The sequence below is a fragment of the Carcharhinus amblyrhynchos genome, unplaced genomic scaffold (assembly GCF_965287045.1).
Source record: "Carcharhinus amblyrhynchos unplaced genomic scaffold, sCarAmb.v2.hapA scaffold_709, whole genome shotgun sequence".
Classification (NCBI taxonomy): domain Eukaryota; kingdom Metazoa; phylum Chordata; class Chondrichthyes; order Carcharhiniformes; family Carcharhinidae; genus Carcharhinus; species Carcharhinus amblyrhynchos.
In genome coordinates, this window is record NW_027650449.1 from 60,728 (window position 1) to 82,488 (window position 21,761).

Here is a 21,761-nt window from a genome sequence, read left to right on the forward strand (position 1 = left end):
TCCCCTTTTCCTGAGACTCTGACCTCTCGTCCTAGAATGTCCCACAAGAGGAAACATCCGCTCCACGTCTATTTATCATCTTTTATCATCTTCTATATCTCGATTTGATCTTCTCCCCTCAACCGTCTAAATTCCAGAGAGTGTCGGCCTAAACCGTTCAGTCTCTCTTCCCACCCCTCAGGTGGGACTTCACGACCTCGGGCGCCTGCGGCCAACAGGAAATTCCGTTCCGCGAGCCTTGCCCGCCCCGATTCCGGTGGTAAAATTCCAGCCCTCGTCTCTGGAACCAATCTAGTGAACCTCCTCTGAACTGCCTCCAATGCCACTACGCCCTTCCTCAAATACGGGGACCAAAACTGTGTAGCCTTGGTGACCTGAGACTGTGCTTTCGGTCCACACCTTGCCTTGTGTGGCCCAGGCGGTGCCGTCTGGCTTTCTGGCGCTTTTGTCGAGTGTTTCTCTTTCTGGGGATGCTTCACCCCGTTTTAAAGGCGCCACGTAAACGTAAGTCGCCGTGCAGTCGGTTGACCTCGTGGACCTGCTGTGGGGCTGCGGTGTCCCTTTAATTAAAAGCTGGCCCCTCGTGCACAGGCAGGCGTTCTGAATGGTGTTTACGCAGCACAGTGTGAAGAGGGCGGCCTGTAGGAGCGTCGCGAGGCCCCAGAAAAGCCTTTTGTTTACCAGGGTGACCTGTAAAAGTGGCAACAGATGGCACACACACACACACACACACACACACACTGGGGCGGCGGCCATGTTTGCTTTGCTGGGAGGCCTACAGGGGTGGGGTGGGGGGTGGGGGTGGGATCGGATATTGGATGTTTGCTCAATAGGCGGTTGCCTAGCGATGTATTTTGGTTAATCTTCCCCGGGGACTTGAGTCGCACAACATCTGCTTGCGTTGCCTAGGGGATGGTATGGGATGTGCAGGCAGGAAAGGGAGTTACTGGGAGGGAGGGAGGGAGGGCATCGCTGGTTCCCAAATTAAATTTAAAAGGGCCTCATTAAGGACTCTGCAATTGCAGGCCCGAGTTTCCTTTTTAAATAGTTTGTTGTCTGCGGCTGGGCAGATTTAACACGGAACGTTTGTTTGCCTGAATAGAAATACCTCCGATCCTCTCTGCTTGCCGTCCCTCCCTTTATTTTCGTTAACGCCAGTTTAATCAGCGTGTCTGGAAAGGGCTATCTTTAGCAAAAGACCGCGTGGAGTTGTTTCTTCATTTTGGAAAAAAGGCCTTTCACTCGATCTCCAGCCCCTGCTAATCAGCGACAGAAATAAAGCTGCCCTTCGGATGGCCTGTTCCCTTCGCTGGTATTCTGGGCCCCATCCCCTTCCCACCTCCCCCCCAAACGGTCTTTTACTGCCCCCCCCACCCCAGCTAAGTCAGGCCCAAAAAGCAAGCACGTTCTCTGATTCCGAACGTTTCGTAGGATCGATAAGATTGCAGAAATGTAGAGTCCCTACATTGCATAAAGAGGCCATTGGGCCCATCTAGCCTGGGCTGACAACAATCCCACCCAGGTGCTTTCCCTGCAATCCCATGTATTTACCCTTCTAATACCCCTGCCACTAAAGGACAATTTAGCACCCCCAGTCCACCTAACCTGCACACCTTTGGACTCTGGGAGGAAACCGGAGCACGCAGAGGAAACCCATGTAGACACGGGGAGAATGTGCAAACTCCACACTGTCACCTGAGACAGGAATTGAACCGGGGTCCCTGGCGCTGTGAGGCAGCAGTGCGAACCTTTCCTTATAGCTAAACACCCTCCAAACCAGGCAACATCCTGGTAAACCTTTTCTGTGCCTCTCCACATCCTTCTGGTAATGTGACCACTGTACCACCATGCTGCCCTACTGAGGGCATTCTGCCCATTGTGTCTGCCTCGATTCACTGGAGGAACAATTCAGCTTTTTATTTATTCATTCATGGGATGTGGGTGTCGCTAGCTGGGCCGGCATTTATTGCCCGCCCCTAATTGCCCTTGAGTGGCTTGCTAGGCCATTTCAGAGATCAGTTGAGTGTCAACCACATTGCTGTGGCTCTGGAGTCACATGTAGGCCAGACCGGGTAAGGATGGCAGATTTCCTTCCCTAAAGAACATTAGTGAAACAGGCGGGTTTTTTACGAGAATTGACAATAACTTTTAATTCCACAATTTTATTGAATTCAAATTTCACCGTTAGCCGAGGTGGGATTCGAACCCACCTTACCTTTTACCTCAGGTTACTAGTCCAGTGAAGATACCACAGCCCCACACGTAATGGTGTTTTCAATTCCTTAGTCCTTGGCTCCACTGGAGACGTCCCCTTTCTCCGGAGCTGGAATGTTCTTGAGTGGATGGCTGGTTCACGATGCAGAGCGATGCCAACAGCGCGGGTTCAATTGCCGTACCGGCTGAGGTTATTCATGAAGGCCCCGCCTTCTCAACCTTACCCCTCGCCAGAGGTGTGGTGACCCTCAGGTTAAACTCACCACCAGTCTCAGCCTTTTGTCACCTGGGACGGTGGAGATTCTACTTTCACCTTTGGTCCCCGAATCCATATCCCTCCTCCTTTTCCCCCTCGCGTTGTGTACAGTTCTGGCTGTCACACTACCAGAAGGATGTGGAGAGGGCACAGAAAAAGGTTTACCAGGATGTTGCCTGGTTTGGAGGGTGTTTGGCTATAAGGAAAGATTGGGATAAAGTTGGTTTGATTTCACTTAAACGTTGGAGGGGCGATTTGATAGAAATTTACAAACTGATGGGAGGCACAGATGGAAAAAGACACTGACTATCCATTCTCAGGTTGCAAATATTAATTACTCGGAGACATAGATTTAAGGTAAATGGGGGAAAGTTTAAAGGAGATGTGAGAGGTAAGTTTTTTTTTTACACAGAGGGTGGTAATTGCCTGGAATACACTGCCGGAGGAGGTGGGAGAAGCAGATACAATAGCAACGTTTAAGCGACGTCTTGGCAGATACGTGAATCGGCAGCGAATAGACGGGTGTGGACTGCGTTGAGGCAAAAGATATTCAGTTTAGAAAGGTGTCAGACATTGACGAAGGCTTGGTGAGCCAACAGGCCTGTTCCTGTGCTTGTATCTCTGTGTCTGTGTGGGTTAGATTGATTGGCCGTGCTAAATTAACCCGAGTGTCAGGGTAAATATGTGAGGTTGCAGGAATAGGGCTCCTGGGTGGGATTGTGGTCGGTGCAGACTCATTGGGTCGAATAGCCTCCCTCTGCATTGTAGGGGTTTTATCTCTGGACTGTGGCACAATGGTTAGCACTGCTGCCTCACAGCACCAGGACACGGGTTTGAATCCCAGCTTGGGTGACTGTCTGTGCATAGCCTGCATGTTCTTCCTGTGTCTGCATGGGTTTCCTCCAGTTTCCTCCCACAGTCTGGAGGACGTGCTGGTTAGGGTGCACTGGCCGTGATAAATTCTCCTCGGTGCACCCGAACAGGCACTGGAGTATGGCGACTAAAGAATTCTCACAATAATTTCATTGCAGTGTTAATGTAAACCTACTTGTGACTAATAAAAATAAATTAAACTGTGGGAGGAAACTGGACGAAACCCATGCAAACACGGGGAGAATGTGCAGAGTCTGCACAGACAGTGACCCCCAAGCCGGGAATTGAACCCGGATCTCTGGCGCTGTGATGCAGCAGTGACCACTGTGTCAACTTGCCTTCAGGTGCCCTGGGCCCCGAGCTCTGGAATTCTGTCCCTCTATCTGCCATTTCATCTAACCTGTACATCCTTGGGACACTAAGGGGCAATTTGGCATGGCCAATCCACCTAACCTGCACATCTTTGGAGTGTGGGAGGAAACCAGAGCATCCTCCTTAACTCACCTTCCATCTTCAAGAGACTTCTTACTGTTTGACCAAACATTTTCTCATGTGATCCAATTATGTAGCTTGGTGTCATACGTGGCTTTGTGCTGCTCTTGTGTAGCACCCTGGGGGATGATTTACTTACAGTAAAAGCCTTCTATAAATACAGGTTGTTGTGTTTTAACAATATGGTCTGTTTTCCATCTGCTGCTGGCATGTGCTGATGTGCTGGGATTGACACGTGAATGTGTCTTACCCTGGGCACTTTAAGACACTTTTTTTAAGACCCTAACACTCATCCATTTAAGGAATCAAGAGTTTGACAGATAAACAGGCATTTAACAACACTTGTTGCTCTAACCCATGATCCCATGTTGGGTGCCAAGACTCGAGTTGGTGACAGTCAGAAGATTTAACCCAGTCTAAATCACTCAAAAAAAAAACCCGAAATGCTAGAGGGATCTTGGGAGTGTCAATACTGCAATGTGTTTCCTCCATCAGGGGACTATCTTGTTTGTTTCTCTTCTCCTGCACCTTCCCTTAGCGGCACGGTGGTTAGCACTGCTTCTCCATGCACCAGGGACCCAGGTTCGATTCCGGCCTCAGGTAACTCTCTCTGTGGAGTTTGCACATCCTCCCTGTATTTACATGGGTTTTCTCCCACAGTCCAAAGATGTGCAGGTTAGATGGAGTGGGCCATGCTATATTGTCCCTTAGTGTCCAAAGGTGTGCAGTTTACGTAGATTGGCTATGATAAATTGCCCCTTAGTGTCCAAAGGTGTGCAGGTTAAGTGGATTGGCCATGCTAAATTGCCCCTTAGTAACCAAAGGTGTGCAGGTTAGAGGAATTGGCCACGCTAAATTGCCCCTTAGCGTCCCAAGATTTGATTTGATTTATCATTGTCACATGTATCAGTATACAGTGAAAAGTATTGTTTCTTGCACGCTATATAAAGCATACTGTTCATAGAGAAGGAAACAAGAGAGTGCAGAATGTGGTGTTACAGTCATAGCTAGGGTGTAGAGAAAGATCAGCTTAGTGCAAAGTAGGACCATTCAAAAGTCTGATGGCAACAGGGAAGAAGCTGTTCTTGAGTCGGTTGGTACGTGACCTCAGACTTTTGTACCTTTTTCCCAATGGAAGAGAGAATGTCCGGGGTGCGAGGGGTCCTTGATTATGCTGGCTGCTTTGCCAAGGCAGCGGGAAGTGTAGATGGCGTTGATGGATGGGAGGCTGGTTTGTGAGATGGACTGGACGCACACGCAGGTTAGGTGGATTAGCATCCCCTTAGTGCCAGGGGGATTAGCAGGGTAAATATGTGAGGTTACGGGGAAAGGGCCTGGGTGGTAATGTTGTCGGTGTAGGCTCGATGGACCCAATGGCCTCCTCCTACACTGTAGGGTTTCTATGATAAATTTCTACCAGTAATAGATCGCTAGTCTGTCGCCAGTGGTGCATCGATTATTCCAATGCTCTTCATCTTTCCATAGCGCATCATTCCCGGAACAGGTTGCTAGTCTGTCGCCAAGTTCTTATTGCTTGAGGGCGTCACTCCACATCAAATTTGGCTGTCCAGGAGTCTCTCCTGCTCTTACCCTCAGTCATTGGCTTGTTTGGAAGGATTTTGCAGGTTAAACGCACCTTCCTCAGCCATCAAGTCCTGGGGTGGGACTCGAACCTGCAACCTCTGGCTCAGAGACAGGGGCGCTAACCCCGCTGCTCTGGGGCACTACGGTTAGAGATCAGTTCAGTAAATGGAAGTAACGTTGTACATAATGGGTAGTATTAAATAGTTATCGTAATGAAAAATTTATTAAAGCAATGAATACACAGCTGTCACCCCACACGCGGACGTTTAGTAATGTTTAAATGGTCTCTCTCGAATTTTATTTTAAACAACAACCTGCTTTGATATAACCCCTTTAATATTGTATAAAGTGTACACAGATGTGTCATACTTATCAACATAAGGGGATATGGTCACCCAAAGCGTGATTTAAAAAAAAATACATTTAAGCATCTAAAAAGAGGAGAATTGTTTAATGTTCATTGATTAGTGTCACAAATAGGCTTACATTAACACTGCAATGAAGTTACTGTGAAAATCCCTGAGTTGCCACACTCTGACGCCTGTTCGGGGACACTGAGGGAGAACTTAGCACCTAACCAGCAGGTCTTTCGGACTGTGGGAGGCAGCCGGAGCACCCAGAGGAAACCCACGCAGACACAGGGAGAACGTGCAAACTCCGCACAGTCAGTGACCCAAGCTGGGAATCGAACCCGGGTCCCTGGAGCTGTGAGGCAGCAGTGTGAACCACTGTGCCACCGTGCTGCCCACATAGGTGCCTTATACTGAACCGCATAAGGGGATATGAGGGCAGGTGACCAAATGCGTGGTGAACAAAATATATATAGATGTGGAAGGTGCCTAGAAGGAGGAGTACCGGAGGGGTGTACCGAGGGAATTCCAGGTTTGAAGGCCTAAGGAGCTCAAGACATGGCTGCCAAAAGTGGAGGGGTGGGAGAGTCTCAGGTGGTGGTAAGATTGGAGAAGGTGAGAGAAAAGGAGGGTCTGTCACTGGCAATAACAAATCTCTCCCTGTCTCAAGACGCTACAGATCATTGGGGACAGGCGGGTGGGGGTGAACGCTTGTCATGTGGCACGCTAGTCCCAGCTTTGCCAATACCTGGAGTTCTGTGCACCATTTTGGCCTCCTTGCTTGTGGAGGGATTTCCTTCCTTTGGAAGCAGTTCAGAGAAGTTTCACTGGAATGATTTTCTGGGATGAAGGGGTTGTCTCGTGAGGAAGAAGTTGAGTCGGTACGCACCGGAGTTCAGAAGAACTAGGGGCGATCTTGTGTCGGGGAGAGGGTGGCACAGTGGTAATGTTACTGGACTAGTAATCCAGAGGCCCAGGAGAATCTCTCTCTTCCCCCCACCTCCCCCCCCCATGGAGATTACATTCAATTAATCAAATCTGGAATTGAAAGTTAGTCTCTGTAGTGAATCGTGGAATCCCACATTCCAATGATGTGCAGGTTAGGGTGGATTGGCCATACTAAATTGCCCCTTAGTGGCCAAACATGTGCAGGTTAGATGGATTGGCTGTGCTAAATTGTCCCTCAGTGTAAAGGGGATTAGGAGGGTGAATACATGGGGATCCGGAGAAAGGGTTTGGATGGGATAGTTGGAGCAGGCTTGATGGGCCAAATGGCTCCTATTTCTTATGATCTTTAATGATAAGCTAGTAAGGGCAATAGACACTTGGTAACCACATCGAGAGTTCCTGGTTTTGGCGTTACAGAGCAGTAAGTGAGAGCTACACTAACCAATATTGGGGCCTCAATTAGTGATTGGTCCCAAGTCGCCTTGGGGTAAACGTCAGTCCGGATTCCCGCTCTTGATGAATGATCCCAATCCAAAGTGTCAGGGAGGAACGATTCCCTGGCTTGGGTGGAGAGTTGGCATCTCTCCCAGTCTTCATGCTGGGTTTGGGTTTCATGAGTTCCAGGAGGCAGGAGGCTGAATGGCCTCCACGTGTTCCTATCGACTGGGCATTGTTCCTCGCACCATCGAGGAACATGGTTGACATTTCAACCTTTACTCAACTCACAAGCTTACTAATATTGTGCTTGCTTTGGCAGGGATGGAGATGAGAAAGATGGTTTATCAGCTCCCAAGAAGTCACACTGAATTTGTAATGTTTCCACAAGGAAGCAAAATTCCATGTTTAATTTTTAAAATCAAATTAACCAGTTTCTAATTTTACTTTTGGTTTGATTTATTATTGTCACATCTATTAGTATGCAGTGAAAAGTATTGTTTCTTGCATGTCTATACAGACAAAGCATACCATTCATAGAGAAGGAAAGGAGAGCATGAAGAATGTAGTGTTACAGTCATAGCTAGGGTGTAGAGAAAGATCAACTTAGTGCGAGGTGGGTCCATTCAAAAGTCTGACGGCAGCAGGGAAGAAGCTGTTCTTGAGTCGGTTGGTACATGACCTCAGACTTTTGTATCTTTTTCCCCGAAGGAAGAAGGTGGAAGAGAGAATGTCCGGGGTGCGTGAGGTCCTTAATTATGCTGCCTGCTCCGCCGAGGCAGCGGTTAGTGTCAATGGATGGGAATCTGGTTTGAGTGATGGACTGGGCTTCATTCATGACCCTTTGTAGTTTCCTGCGGCCTTGGGCAGAGCAGGAGCCCATACCAAGCTGTGATATACTCAGAAAGGATACTTTCTATGGTGCATCTGTAAAAGTTGTTGAGAGTCGTAGCTGACATGCCAAATTTTCTTAGTCTTCTGAGGAAGTAGAGGCGTTGGTGACTTTCTTAACTATAGTGACGGCATGGGGGGACCAATCCTTTTTTTAGCCCTTGAATCGCAGAATCATTCTATGCTGATGGAGGCCATTGAACCCAACATACTCATGCTGGCTCTCCAGAAAAGTATTTCAGCTAACCCTGCTCCTTTTCTGTCCCTGGACTTTTGCAATTTTTTGGGGGTTTTTTTGCCTTTTCCAACTGCATTTCCAATTCTTGTTTAAAAAGTCAACAGTTGAGACTGCTTTGAGCAGTGATTTCTAGACCCTAACAGCTCACTGTGTCTGAGGGGGTTCTTGCTATAAATTTTCATTGCAAGATCTGGCGTGCCCCTATCCCTTTCTGTGCCCATGCCCCCCTCCCCTCTCTGTACCCCACGCACTCCTCCCCCTCTCTGTTCCTAACACCAGTCCAACAGGTTTATTTGGAATCACGAGCTTTCAGAGCGCTGCTCCTTCATCAGGTGAGTTCACAAACACAGCATATATAGACAGAGTCACAATTACAAGATAATGGTTGGAATGCGAGTCTTTACAGGTACAGACAATGCAAGTGGAGAGAGGGATAATAACAAATCATCCCTCTCTCCACACATACTGTCTGTACCTGTAAAAACTTGATTACCTGTAAAGACTTTCATTCTAACTATTTATCTTTCAATTGACTCTCTGTCTATATTCGCCAGGTTTCATAGAATCATAGAACTCTACAGTGCAGAAATAGGCCATTTGGCCCATCAAGTTTTCACCGACCACAATCCCACCCAGGCCCTACCCCATATCCCCACATATTTTACCCACTAATCCCTCTAACCTACGCTACTCAGAACACTAAGGGGCAATTTTAACATGGCCAATCAGCCTAACCCACACATCTTTGGGAGGAAACCAGAGCACACGGAGGAAACCCACACAGACACGAGGAGAACATGCAGACTCTGCACAGACAGTGACCCGAGCTGGGAATTGAACCCAGGTCCCTGGAGCTGTGAAGTAGCAGTGCTAACCACTGTGCTACCGTGCCGCCCAATTGTGAACCCATCTCTCCGCTCACCCGAGGAAGGAGCAGCGTTCTGAAACCTTGTGATTCCATATAAACCTGTTGGACTTGAACCTGGTGTTGTGAGACTTCTTACTGTGACCCCCCTCTCTGTACCTGTGCGCCCCCCCCCTCTCTCCTCTCTCTGGCCTGCTGTACCTGTATTGTCCCCGCTCTGGTTAGGTTGGAGGATTAGGCTGTGTTTCGTTGCCAGTGGGATGCAGTTTGTTGTGTGCAGTACCTGCCTCTTGGCTCAGGTCTGCCCCCTGCTGTCTGCACCAGCCCAGCTCAGGCTCAGCAACTTTTTCTTTTAGCGTCTGGACACAGGAGAATTCTTTTCAATCTCCCACCAACCCCACCCCCACCCCTGTGTTTGACAAATAATAACCGGCCTCCCGTAAAGGCCCTGAGCTCAACTGGGCAAGATGTGGAGATGCCGGCGTTGGACTGGGGGTAAACACAGTAAGAAGTCTCACAACACCAGGTTAAAGCCCAACAGGTTTATTTGGTAGCAAAAGCCACTAGCTTTCGGAGCGCTGCTCCTTCATCAGGTGAGTGGGAGTTATATTCACAAACAGGGCATATAAAGACACAAACTGAATTTACAAGGCAATGGTTGGAATGCGAGTCTTTACAAGTAATCAAGCCTTAAAGGTACAGGCAGTGTGAGTGGAGAGAGCATTAAGCACAGGTTAAATGGATGTGTATTGTCTCCAGACAGGACAGTTAGTGAGATTTTGCAAGCCCAGGCAAGTTATCGGGGTTACAGATAGTGTGACATGAACCCTAGATCTCTTTAACCTGTGCTTAACGCTCTCTCCACTCACATGGAACAGAGAACACTACAGCACAAACAGGCCCTTCGGCCCACAAGTTGCACTGATCATATCTATACCTACCAGGCCTATCTATAACTCCCAATCCCATTAAATCCCATGTACTCATCCAGAAGTCTCTTAAAAGACCCCAGCGAGTTCGCCTCTACCACCACCACCGGCAGCCGATTCCACTCACTCACCACCCTCTGAGTGAAAAACTTACCCTTGACATCTCCATACATTGTCTGTACCTTTTGAGTTTGAGTACCTCTGGCTTACATGTGACTCCAGGAACACTTAAATTACGTCTGAAATTTTGAAAATTCGTAGGATGTGGGTGTCGCTGGCTGGGTCAGCATTTATTGCCCATCCCTAATTGCCCCTTGAGCTGAGTATCTCACTCAGCCATTTCAGGGGGCAGTTGAGAGTCAGCCACATTGCTGTGGCTCTGGAGTCACGTAGGCCAGACCAGGTAAGGACCACAGATTTCCTTCCCTAAAGGACATTAGGGAACCAGGTGGGTTTTTCTGATAATGGTTTTGTGGTCATCAGTAGATTTCTAATTCCAGATTTTTTTTTATTGAATTCAAATTTCACCATTTCCTGTGGTGGGATTCGAACTCGGGTCCCCAGAACGTTACCCTGGGTCTCTGGATTATTAATCCAATGAAAGTAACACAGCCTCCCCCACTCAGTTGACGGGCAGCAAATGCTGGTGCAGTCAGTGACACCCATGTCCCATGAAAGAACTTACAAAAAACTGAAGGCTTGTATAAGGCACTTGAGTTAAATGGCCATTTTCTGTATGTGGGTGGCACAGTGGTTAGCACTGCTGCCTCGCAACGCCAGGGACCCGAGTTCAATTCCCGGTTTGGGTCAGTGTCTGTGCAAAGCCTGCACATTCTCCCCGTGCCTGCGTGGGTTTCCTCCCACAGTCCGAAAGACGCGCTGATTAAGTGCCATCGGCCACGCAGAATTCCCTCTGTGTACCCGAACAGGCCCCGGAGTGTGGTGACGAGGGGGATTTTCGCAGTAACTTCATTGCAGCGTTAACGTAAGCCAACTTGTGACCCCAATAAACTATACTGTCAGTACAATATATGTAGTCCTATGTAAACACAAACACTCTGAGCGTTCAAGCTTGTTACAATAATGAGCCCGATGTCTTGTGTGCTGCCTTGTGCCCCTAAGCCCTCACCAGGTTGAGTCATTGAGTGGAAATCTCTGTGTGTTATTTTTGGCTGCAGATCTTTGGCTCGGGGGAAATTGTTTAGAATCTGGATTCATCCAGAAATTTCTGGAACATCGCAGGTTGGATCCTATGTTTCTCCCTCGCCTCCCACTCCTTTACCCGCTGCCTGTTTTTCACTGGGATCGCGGTGGGGGTGGGGGTGGGGGGAGAGTCAGATATGAACAGACCCAGTTGCTTCTCCTTGTAATTATTTCTAGGATAATAATGGGACCATTTCTCTTTTTTTCTCTCTCTTTTTCTCTCTCTCTCTCTCTCTCTCTCTCTCTCCCCGTCTCTCTCTCTCTCTCTCTGTCTCGTTGTCCACAAGAATGTACACCTCCTCATAGCGTATTCTTTTAAACAATTGATTTTCTGCTCACTGAGGAAGGCATGTGTACATGTGTAGGTTTTTAAGAAAATGAATTTTTGGGATGTGAGCATAACCAGGCCAGCAGTTGTTGCAACTATTTTGACAGATAGTGTGAGAGTAAGGTGTTTCACTCCGGGTGTGATTCGATTGACACACTTTTAGCTTTTATCAAAATAAACTTTATTTAACAATGCAGTTTAAATATAACAAACACATTAGCTTAACTTTTAACAATTGAAATACTTAAACAAGGCAAGATATAATTCTTAACTGCTAATCTATCTCGGTTGGTTCCAATTTAAGCAATAATCCTCTTATAAATCATAGAATTCCTACAGTGCAGAAGGAGGCCATTCAGCTCATTGGGTCTGTATTAACTACAATCCCACCCAAGCCCTATTCCCGTAACCTGCTAATTCCCCTGACACTAGGGTCAATTTGGCCTGGACAATTAACCTAACCCGCAAATCTTTCGGACTGTGGGAGGAAATCGGAGCACCTGAGGAAACCCATGCAGACATGGGGAGAATGTGTAAACTCCACAAATGACCCAAGCTGGGAATGGAACTTGGGTCCCTGGCATTGTGAGGCAGCAGGGTTAGCCAGTGTGCCACTCTTTATATAAGGAACATAATATAAACAGCAGTGTGGTTGACTGTTAACTGCCCTCCGAGATGGCTGTAGCAACACACTCGGGGTATGGAGTGGTTTAGTGGTATTGTTGCTGGATTAGTAATCCAGAGACCCAGGGTAATGCTCTGGGGACCTAGGTTCGAATCCCACCACAGTAGATGGTGAAATTTGAATTCAGTAGAGATCTAGAACTAAGAATCTACTGATGACCATGAAAACATATCTTTTTTTGTCATTAAAAACCCATCTGGTTCACTAATGTCCTTTAGGGAAGGAAATCTGCCATCCTTACCCGGTCTGGCCTACATGTGACTCTCAACTGCCCTCTGAAATGGATTTTCAAACATCAGGGTGACTACTTCTGAAGATTCAACTGTTGTTTCGAGACTGGAGTCACATATAGGGCGAGCCTGGGTAGGCTCGGTAGGATTTACCCCCTCCACCTCCTCCAACCTCTGAGCCATGGATCTTAGAATCATAGAATCCTACAGTGCAGAAAGAGGCCCTTCGGCCCATTGTCTGCACCGAACACAATCCCACCCAGGCCCTACCCCCATATCCCCACATATTCTGCCCACTAATCCCTCTAACCTACGCATCCCTGGACACTAAGGGGCAATTTCTTAGCATGGCCAATCAACCTAACCTGGATTGTTCAATGGGTTCATGTGGGTTGGTGGGGATAGCCTTCTTTTATTCTTGGCCTTTAGAGAGTGCCGAATTCAAATTCCCAAGCTGCCCCTGGTTGGGTTTTGACCCCTGTCCTAGGTCCTTATGAAGGCCCCAAGCACTTTGTCACCGTGTGTTTACAGCCAGTAAAAGCAAGTCACGTTACAGTGTCGCTGACTGATGACCTTTCTCTCGTTCCCTTGCAGCCTTTGTGATCTACAACTTCCTCAGTCTGTGCTACGAGTACCTCGGAGGAGAGAGTGCCATAATGTCGGAGATTCGGGGCAAGCCCATTGAGTAAGTGTCTCTGTGTCATTCCCGTCAGCCTCACTGCCAGTTTAAATAAGTAGAGGCAGGGGTAGGCCATTCGGCCCATTGCGTCTGATCTGCCATTTGTTTGGATCATGACTGGTCATAAGATAGAGGAACAGGATTAGGCCATTTGGCCCATCAAGCCTGCTCTGCCATTCAATCATAGTTGATATGATTCTCATCCCCATTTTCCTGCCTTCTCCCCCTAACCCTTGACCCGCTTTCCAATCAAGAACCTATCTATCTCAATACACTCAGTGACCCGACCTCCTCTGTGGCACAGGTTCACCACCCTCTGGCTGAAGAAATTCCTCCTCGTCTCACTTCTAATGGGTTGCCCCTTTACTCTGAGGCTGTGCCCTTGGATCCTAGTCTCTCCCAGTAATGGAAACATCATCTCCACGTCCACTCTATCCAGGCCTTTCAGTATTCTGTACGTTTCAATGAGATCCCTCCACCCTCGTCCTTCTAAACTCCATCGAGTACAGACCCAGAGTCCTCAACTACTCCTCATATGTCAAACCTTTTCATTTCAGGGATCATTCTTGTGAACTTCCTCTGGACCCTTTCCAAACCATCAAATTTAATATCCTGATTTCCCCACCCCAAATTTCCAAGTTCAGGCACTTCTCCATTTTAGTGGTGGGCCCTTCAGTTACCCTGGCTCCAAATCCTGGAATCCTTCCCCCAAATCCTGGAATCCTTCCCCTACCACCACCACCCCCACCCCCCCCTCCCCCCTCTCTTTTGAGATGTTCTTTCTCCTTTAGCATCAGTGACCCAATGTGGCTGCGTGGGTCAAATTTCTTTCGATAACATACCTGTAAAGTCAAAAGCCTGGGGGCTGTTTATTCTGAGCCATGTCTCCCGAGTTGTGAATTTTCTGCCTACTTCCTGCAGGGCCCAATGGCCAAATCAGCATTTGTAACCTGGTGTTCGGGGAGGGGCGGGGGCGGGGTGGAACGGGGCAGAGGAGGTTGGAGGCGGTTGGGATGGATTGGACAGGGGAGATGGGGGAGTTGTAGGAGAGGGTGGGGGGAGTGGGGAGGTTTGGGGGGGGCAGCGTTTTGGAGGGGAGGTTGGGGGGGGGGCAGCGTTTTGGAGGGGAGGTTGGGGGTGCTGGTTTTGGACAAGTGGGAAGGTTTGGGGGGGTAGCGTTTTGGACAAGTGGGAAGGTTTGGGGGGGGGTAGCGTTTTGGACAAGTGGGAAGGTTTGGGGGGGGGTAGCGTTTTGGACAAGTGGGAAGGTTTGGGGGGGTAGCGTTTTGGACAAGTGGGAAGGTTTGGGGGGGGTAGCGTTTTGGACAAGTGGGAAGGTTTGGGGGGGAGCGTTTTGGACAAGTGGGAATGTTTGGGGGGGGTAGCGTTTTGGACAAGTGGGAAGGTTTGGGGGGGGTAGCGTTTTGGACAAGTGGGAAGGTTTGGGGGGGTCGTTTTGGAGGGGAGGTTGGTGGGGGCTCATTTTGGACAAGTGGGAAGGTTTGGGGGGGTAGCGTTTTGGACAAGTGGGAAGGTTTGGAGGGGGGTAGCGTTTTGGACAAGTGGGAAGGTTTGGGGGGGGGTGGAAGCCCCTCTACAAGGTGGTCTGAACTGCAGCAGTAAAGTAGGAATGGAGTCCCTCGGCACTGACGTCTCAGATGCCTGCTGTCCGGCAACGAGAAATTCCTCCTGAGGTCTCCAGTTACCACCTGCCGATGCTCAGCGATATCGGACACTGCAGCTGTCGGGAATGTTTCTAACCGGATGTTCTCTCCTCCAGGTCCAGTTGTATGTACGGGACCTGCTGCCTCTGGGGGAAGACCTACTCCATTGGCTTTCTGCGCTTCTGTAAGCAGGTACAGTCACACTTTGAACCTTCACCTCAGTGTTCCCAGGTCATCGCCGGGTTTAACCATGGAAACAACAGGTTCTAACACGGTGTTCTGTTCCTCCGGGGCATCTGACCTATTATCCCTGGGGAGCTGAGCGATGACTAATTTTAACCTCTCGGGAATGGAGGGAGTGCTTTGTGAGGAAAGATTGAACAGATCGGGTCTGAACTCTTTGGAGTTCAGAAGAACGAGAGGTGATATGATTGAAGCACGTCAGACTCTTAGAGGGTAAATATTAGGAGGATGTTTCCACTCATGGGCCCAGAGGGCATAGTTGCAGAATAAAGGGGAGCTCATTTAAGACGGACTTGAGGAAGAATCTCTTCTCTCAGACAGTGATAAATCTTTCCCCTGTGTAGGCCTTGAACATCCTCAAGGATGACATCGAGAGGCTTTTAATTAGTTGGGTAATTAAGGGTTATGGAGAGAAAGCAGGAAAATGGACTTAGTGAGTGTTGGGTGTCCGTGATCTTATTAAATGGCAGAGCAGGCTCGAAGGGCTGAATGGCCTAACTCCTGCCCCTGTTTCTTATGGTCAAAGCCACCGGTGGGTAATCTGCAGCCTGAGGGCCACGTGCAGCCTAACTAGGTTCTGAGTGGGGCCCCCAGGAGACATTTTGTTGACCGTTGCCCACACGCTGGGTTTACTGATTCCCGTCCGTGTAGCTTTTCCCTACCCATGTGACTGAAGTGATCCTCTACCCCAACGCTTGAGGCCTCAGCCTGGACCATTCCAAGTGCTCCCCAACGATTCCCAACAGGTTCTTATTTATGCCGAGTCAGCTGATCATCTCGCCATTTTGTTACTGGGTCAGCTGACCCTTACAGCATGTCGCCATTGGTCACACTACAACAGATCCAATGTTATTATTGGTTACGTTCTAACACATTGCGGACCCCAACCGCTCGCTGGGTGAATAAGTTTCTTTTCTTGCATCACTTTTTTTGCTTTCTTTGCAGTCCAGTTTGTCCCTCTTGTTCTTGATGCTTTTATCATTGGGAACAGTTACTCCTTCTCTACTCTGCCCATTCCTACCCCCTCGTTTTAACAAGCATCTAGAAAGAGAGAAAGGAATGGAGGAAAATGGGGACCGCGTTGTGGCACAGTACTTGTTTTTTATAATTATTCATTTAAAAGATGTGAGTGTTGTTGGCTAGCCCAGAATTTATTGCCCATCCCTAATTGCCTTTGAGAAAGTACTGGTGTGCTGCTTTCTTGAGCTGCTGCTGTGTGGGTGGCACAGTGGTTGGCACTGCTGCCTCTCAGCGCCAGGGACCTGGGTTCGATTCCCGGCTCGGGTGACTGACTGTGTGGAGTCTGCACGTTCTCCCTGTATTTACATGGGTTTTCTCCGGGTGCTCTGGTTTCCTTCCACAGTCCAAAAGACGAGGAAAGTATGGCGGCACGGTGGTTAGCACTGCTGCTTCACGGCTCCAGGGACCTGGCTTCGATTCCCGGCCCGGGTCACTAACTATGTAGAGTCTGCGTGTTCTCCTCGTGTCTGCGTGGGTTTCCTCCGGGTGCTCCGGTTTCCTCCCGCAGTCCAGAGACGTGCGGGTTAGGTTGATTGGCCGTGCTAAAATTTCTCCGTAGCATCCTGAGGTTAGAGGGATTAGCGGGTAAATATGTAGGGATATGGGGGTAGGGCCTGGGTGGGATTGTGATTGGAACAAACATGATGGGCCGAATGGCCTCTCTTCTGCGCTGTAGGGTTTCTGTGCTTCTACAATTACAGCACAGGAAGCCTGCACTGACCATTAATGTCAGCCAACTTGTGACACTAATAACTAAACTTTAAAACTTTAGAAACTAGAAGCAGGAGGAGGCCATTTGGCCCTTCACACCTGCTCCACCATTCATTTTGGTCATGGCTGATCATCAAATTCGATATCCTGATTTCCCCTTTCCCCCCATATCCCTTTAGCCCCAGGAACCATATCTAATTTCGTCTTGAAATCGCACGACATTTTGGCCTCAACTACTTTTCTGTGGGAGTGAACTCCACACGTTCACCGCTCTCTGGGTGAAGAAATTTCTCCTGACCTCAGTCCTAAAAGATTTACCCCCTTATCCTCAAACTCTGACCCCTCACAGATAAACTTAACTTAAAAAGTGCTAAGAGGGTGAGATGGGTGAGCAGGGGTGGGGGGGGGGGGTGGGGTATAAAAATGCTAACATAAGACCATAAGATATAGTAGCAGAATTAGGCCATTCGGCCCATCAATTCTGTTCCACCACCATTCAATCATGGCGGATGTGATTCTCATCCCCGTTCTCCTGCCTGGGCCGAATGGCCTGTTTCTGTGCTGGAGGCTCCGTGTTCACAGAACACTCCTAACTTGTTGACCTGTGTGTTTCTTTCCCTCTTGTATTTGATTGTAAATCTGTCGGGGGTTCATTTCACAAGAGCCACACGCGCCCCCCCCCCACCCCGATCTCTGCGGCTGAACAGAGTTTGTTGTTGTTTACAGGCGACCCTGCAGTTCTGCGTGGTGAAACCTCTGATGGCCATTATCACCGTCATTCTCCAGGCTTTCGGAAAGTACAAGGACGGCGACTTCAAGTGAGCAAAGCGCTGAGTTACATCGTTCACGTTCTCTGGCCCCTCCTTGGCACAAAGCTTCAGCACCAAGGGATTTCGGTGTTAAATCTCCATTGGCAATTAAATTCCTTTCATGACCCAACCTCCGCGGTAACAGGTCCATCACCCTCAGAGAAGAAATTTCCTCCCCTGCCCAACCTTGGTCTTCAATGGGTGACCCCCTTACTCTGAGATCCTGCCCTCTGGACTTCGACTCGCCCACAGTTATGGAGATGGGACCTGGGTGGGATTGCAGGCTCGATGGGCCGATTGGCCTCCCCCAGCACTGTAGGGGGTTCTATGATACCACTACTATGCCGCTGCCTCCCCTCACTTGTTGGTAAGGTAAAAAGTGGAGTCTCTTAATTGGCCACTCGGGCGAATCAGTTGGGTTGCGGGCAGGCCTAAGCCTCACTGGCAACGTGGCACTGGCGCTGTGAAGATGTCTCCCCCCCCCCCCCCCCCCCCCCCCCCCCCCCCCCGTCATGTTGCCAGCCTGCCACCAGCTCTCGAAGGGAGAGCTGATGAGACCAAGGGATGGAATTTCCAATGCTTTGAGCCAGGGCAGTTGAAGTTGAGGCCGCCATTGGTGCGGTGACGGGGATGGAGGGTGCTGAGCAAGAGGGTATAGTTGGTGAAATGTAGACTTTCTATCCCGGCACATCCAACTAGGATCTCGGTATTTTGCCCACAGGTTGTACCTTTGATGCTATCGGCGACTTTCTGTTTACATCATGTTGATTCTTTCTGATTACAAAACGTGATTTACAACTGCACAAAATAGGAGCTAAAGTAGGTCTTTCAGACCCTCCAACCTGCTCCACTGTTCAACAAGATGGTGGCCAAGCTGTTTGGGTTTCGAATCTCCTCCTCCCACTGTCCGTTTACCTTTGAACCCCTCACTTAACAAGAATCTATCCACCTGCATCTTAAAACTGCCAGTGGCAAACTGGTATGGTCTCTGGTCCAGTAATCCAGGCACCCAGGATAATGCTCTGGGGACCTGGGTTCAAATCCCGCCACAGCAGATGGTGAAACTTGAATTCAATAAAAATATCTGGAATTAAGAATCTGAGACCATGAAACCATTGTCGGGAAAACCCATCTGGTTCACTGACGTCCTTTAGGAAAGGAAATCTGCCGTCCTTACCCGGTCTGGCCTACATGTGACTCTAGAGCCACAGCGATGTGGTTGACTCTCAACTGCCCCTCAAGGGCAAGTAGGGATGGGCAATAAATGCTGGCCCAGCCAGCGAGGCCCATGTCCCATAAACGAATAAAAAAAACCCCAATGATCATAGGTTTCTCTCCCCTTTTGAGAAGTTGGGGGAGGGAAAATGAAGAGCTGGCTGGTGCTGATTTATATCATAGAATCCATACAGCAGAAGGAGGCCATTCAGCCCATCCAGTCTGCACTGACCACAATCCCATCCAGGCTCTATCCCCATAACCCTCACTAACCTCCCTGACACTGAGAGCAATTTAGCATAGCCAATCCACCCAACCCGCACATCTTTGAACTGTGGGAGCAAACTGAAGGAAACCCACACAGAGAACGTGCGGACTCCACGTAGACAGTGACCCAAGCCAGGAATTGAACCCGGGTCCCTGGCACTGAGAGGCAGCAGCGCTAACCACTGTGCCACTCGGTTAACCTGAGGATCACCACACCTCAGGCAATGGGCCAGGTTGAGTAGGCGGGGCCTTCATGAATAACCTCAGCCGGTACGGGAATTGAACCCGCGCTGTTGGCATCGCTCCGCATCACAAACCAGCCATCCAGCCAACTGAGCTAAATCTTAAGTGCAACCCTCTGGAGAACAAAAGGTCTCCTCATCTCTGTCTTAAAAGGGTGACTCCTAACGGTCAAGTGTTCTTGGTTGGAATCTGAGAGCGATGTTTAACTCTGTCCGTTCCCTCTTCACGCACAGCGTTGCCAGTGGCTACCTCTACATCACCATTGTCTACAACATCTCGGTCAGCCTTGCTCTCTACGCTCTCTTCCTCTTCTACTTTGCCACGCGGGAGCTGCTCAACCCCTACAGCCCAGTGCTCAAGTTCTTCATGGTGAAATCTGTCATCTTCCTGTCTTTCTGGCAAGGTGAGTGCTCCTGCTTTTGTGTTGGGGGTGGGGGTGGTGCTGGGGGAATGGGGCAAGATGGGGGCTTCTTCACCAGTGGGGTGAAGAGGCCTTGGGCAGCAGCCAGATTCTGCAGAGGCCTCCCAAAAGGGGAACTGGTTCAACGCCTCACGGGGTCACCGAATTGTTGCGGTGTCCCAGGGAGGCCATTTGGCCCATCATGCCTGGGTGGGATTGTTATTGGTGCCTCACTGAGTGACATCCTCTCATCTTCTTCGTCATAGAATCCTTACAGTGCAGAAGGAGGCCATTTGGCCCATCAAGCCTGCACCAACAACAATCCCACCCAGGCCCTTACCCTGTAACCCGCCTATTTACCCAACTAATCTTGCAGACTCAATGGGCTGAATGGCCTCTTCCTGCACTGTATGATTCTATAATCTTCCTGACACTAAGGGGCAATTTAACATGGCCAATCCACCTAACCTGCACATCTTTGGATACTAAGATGCAACTTAAGAACAAAATCAGCCCGGGAAACAGGCCCTTCGGCCCAACGAGCCCGCGCCGCCATCTCAATACGACCAGTCCCCCCCTCCACCCACGACCCCTGTCTAATGTTTTATGGCCATCCAGATTGAGGGAAACTGATTTAGGGGCAATTTATTCCTGCCAATCAGCCTAACAGCACATCTTTGGGGTGTGGGAGGAAACCGGAGCACCCGGAGGAAACTCCACACAGACAGTGACCCGAGTCCGGAACTGAACCTGGGTCCCTAGCGCTGTGAGGCAGCAATGCTAACCATTGTGCCACTGAGCTGCCCATGTGTCTCCCCCTACATGAAGGGACATCATGTCTGGGAGGCAATGGGGCAAGAGCAGGGAGGGCTAGTAAAACTCTTTCAAAGAGCCAGCACCACCAAAGATGGCAGAGTGGCCTCATCTTGGGATTCTAAAGAAGGTGTACATTTTCCGGTTGGCTGGGAACCGTTCCCTCTTCCTGAGCACTCTGAAGCACTCTGTGCCTGCCAGCTACTGGGCATTGCATGAGATAAATCTTGGGCAGAGAAAGTGCCCTCGTCCCACTCTTTCTGGGAGTTTGATCTTACCAAGGCGTCACCGCTAAAAATGCACCTTTCCTTTCGGTTTGGAAATCGATTTGGAGCCTCCTTTGCTGTCTAACCTGTGAATGAACTTCCTTAAATTCTTGCCTCAGTGGGAGACTAGGGGAAGGAAATGGTTCCAACCCAGTTAACCGGAAAATATGTATGTTTTCTTCAGAATCACAGGATGGTTATTCATGGAACGTGGGTGTCACTGGCTGGCCAGCATTTATTGCCCATCCCTAATTGCCCCTTGTGAAGGTGATGGTGATCTGTCTCAGAATCTTACACATTCTGTACAGTGCAGAAGGAGGGAGTTCGGCCCCTCGCGTCTGAATCGACCACAATCCCATCCAGGCCCTATCCCCGTGACCTCTAGCTAGTTCCCCCTGACACACAGGCACAACTTAGCACGGCCAATCCACCTAACCAGCACACCTTTCGGACTGTGGGAGGAAACCGGAGCGCCCGGAGGAAACCCACGTAGACACAGGGAGAACGTGCAGTCTCTGCACAGACAGTGACCCGAGCCGGGAATCGAACCTGGGCCCCTGGCGCCGTGAGGTAGCGGTGCTAACCACTGTGCCTTCTTGAACCACTGCAGTCCCTGTAGAGTAGGTACATCCGCAGTGCTGTTAGGGAGGGAATTCCAGGAATTTGACCCACTGACAGTGAAGGAACGGTTGATTATATTTCCAAGTTAGGATGGTGAGTGGCTTGGAGGGGAACTTGCAGGGGGTGGGTGTTCCCCATGTATCTGCTGCCCTTGTCCTTCTAGATGGAAGTGGTTGTGGGTTTGGAAGGTGCTGTCTAAGGATCTTTGGTGAATTGCTGCATCTTGTAGATGGTACACACTGCTGCTACCGAGCGTTGGTGTTGGAGGGAGTGGATGTTTGTGGATGGG

The 21,761-nt window shown here is 49.4% G+C and overlaps 1 protein-coding gene across 1 annotated transcript in view; it reads left to right on the forward strand.

The window, feature by feature from the left end:
• Nucleotides 1–19,775, forward strand: part of LOC145339859 (transmembrane protein 184B-like) — a gene marked incomplete at its 3' end in the record, with an annotated part of 59,405 nt that extends 39,630 nt beyond the window's left edge. Inside the window, exons 4-7 of the mRNA XM_080184394.1 lie at nucleotides 13,116–13,206; nucleotides 14,981–15,056; nucleotides 17,565–17,656; nucleotides 19,606–19,775. Of these exons, the coding sequence (XP_080040520.1) occupies nucleotides 13,116–13,206; nucleotides 14,981–15,056; nucleotides 17,565–17,656; nucleotides 19,606–19,775 (429 nt within the window). The remainder of the gene's footprint in view (nucleotides 1–13,115; nucleotides 13,207–14,980; nucleotides 15,057–17,564; nucleotides 17,657–19,605) is intronic.
• Nucleotides 19,776–21,761: the final 1,986 nt, after the last annotated feature.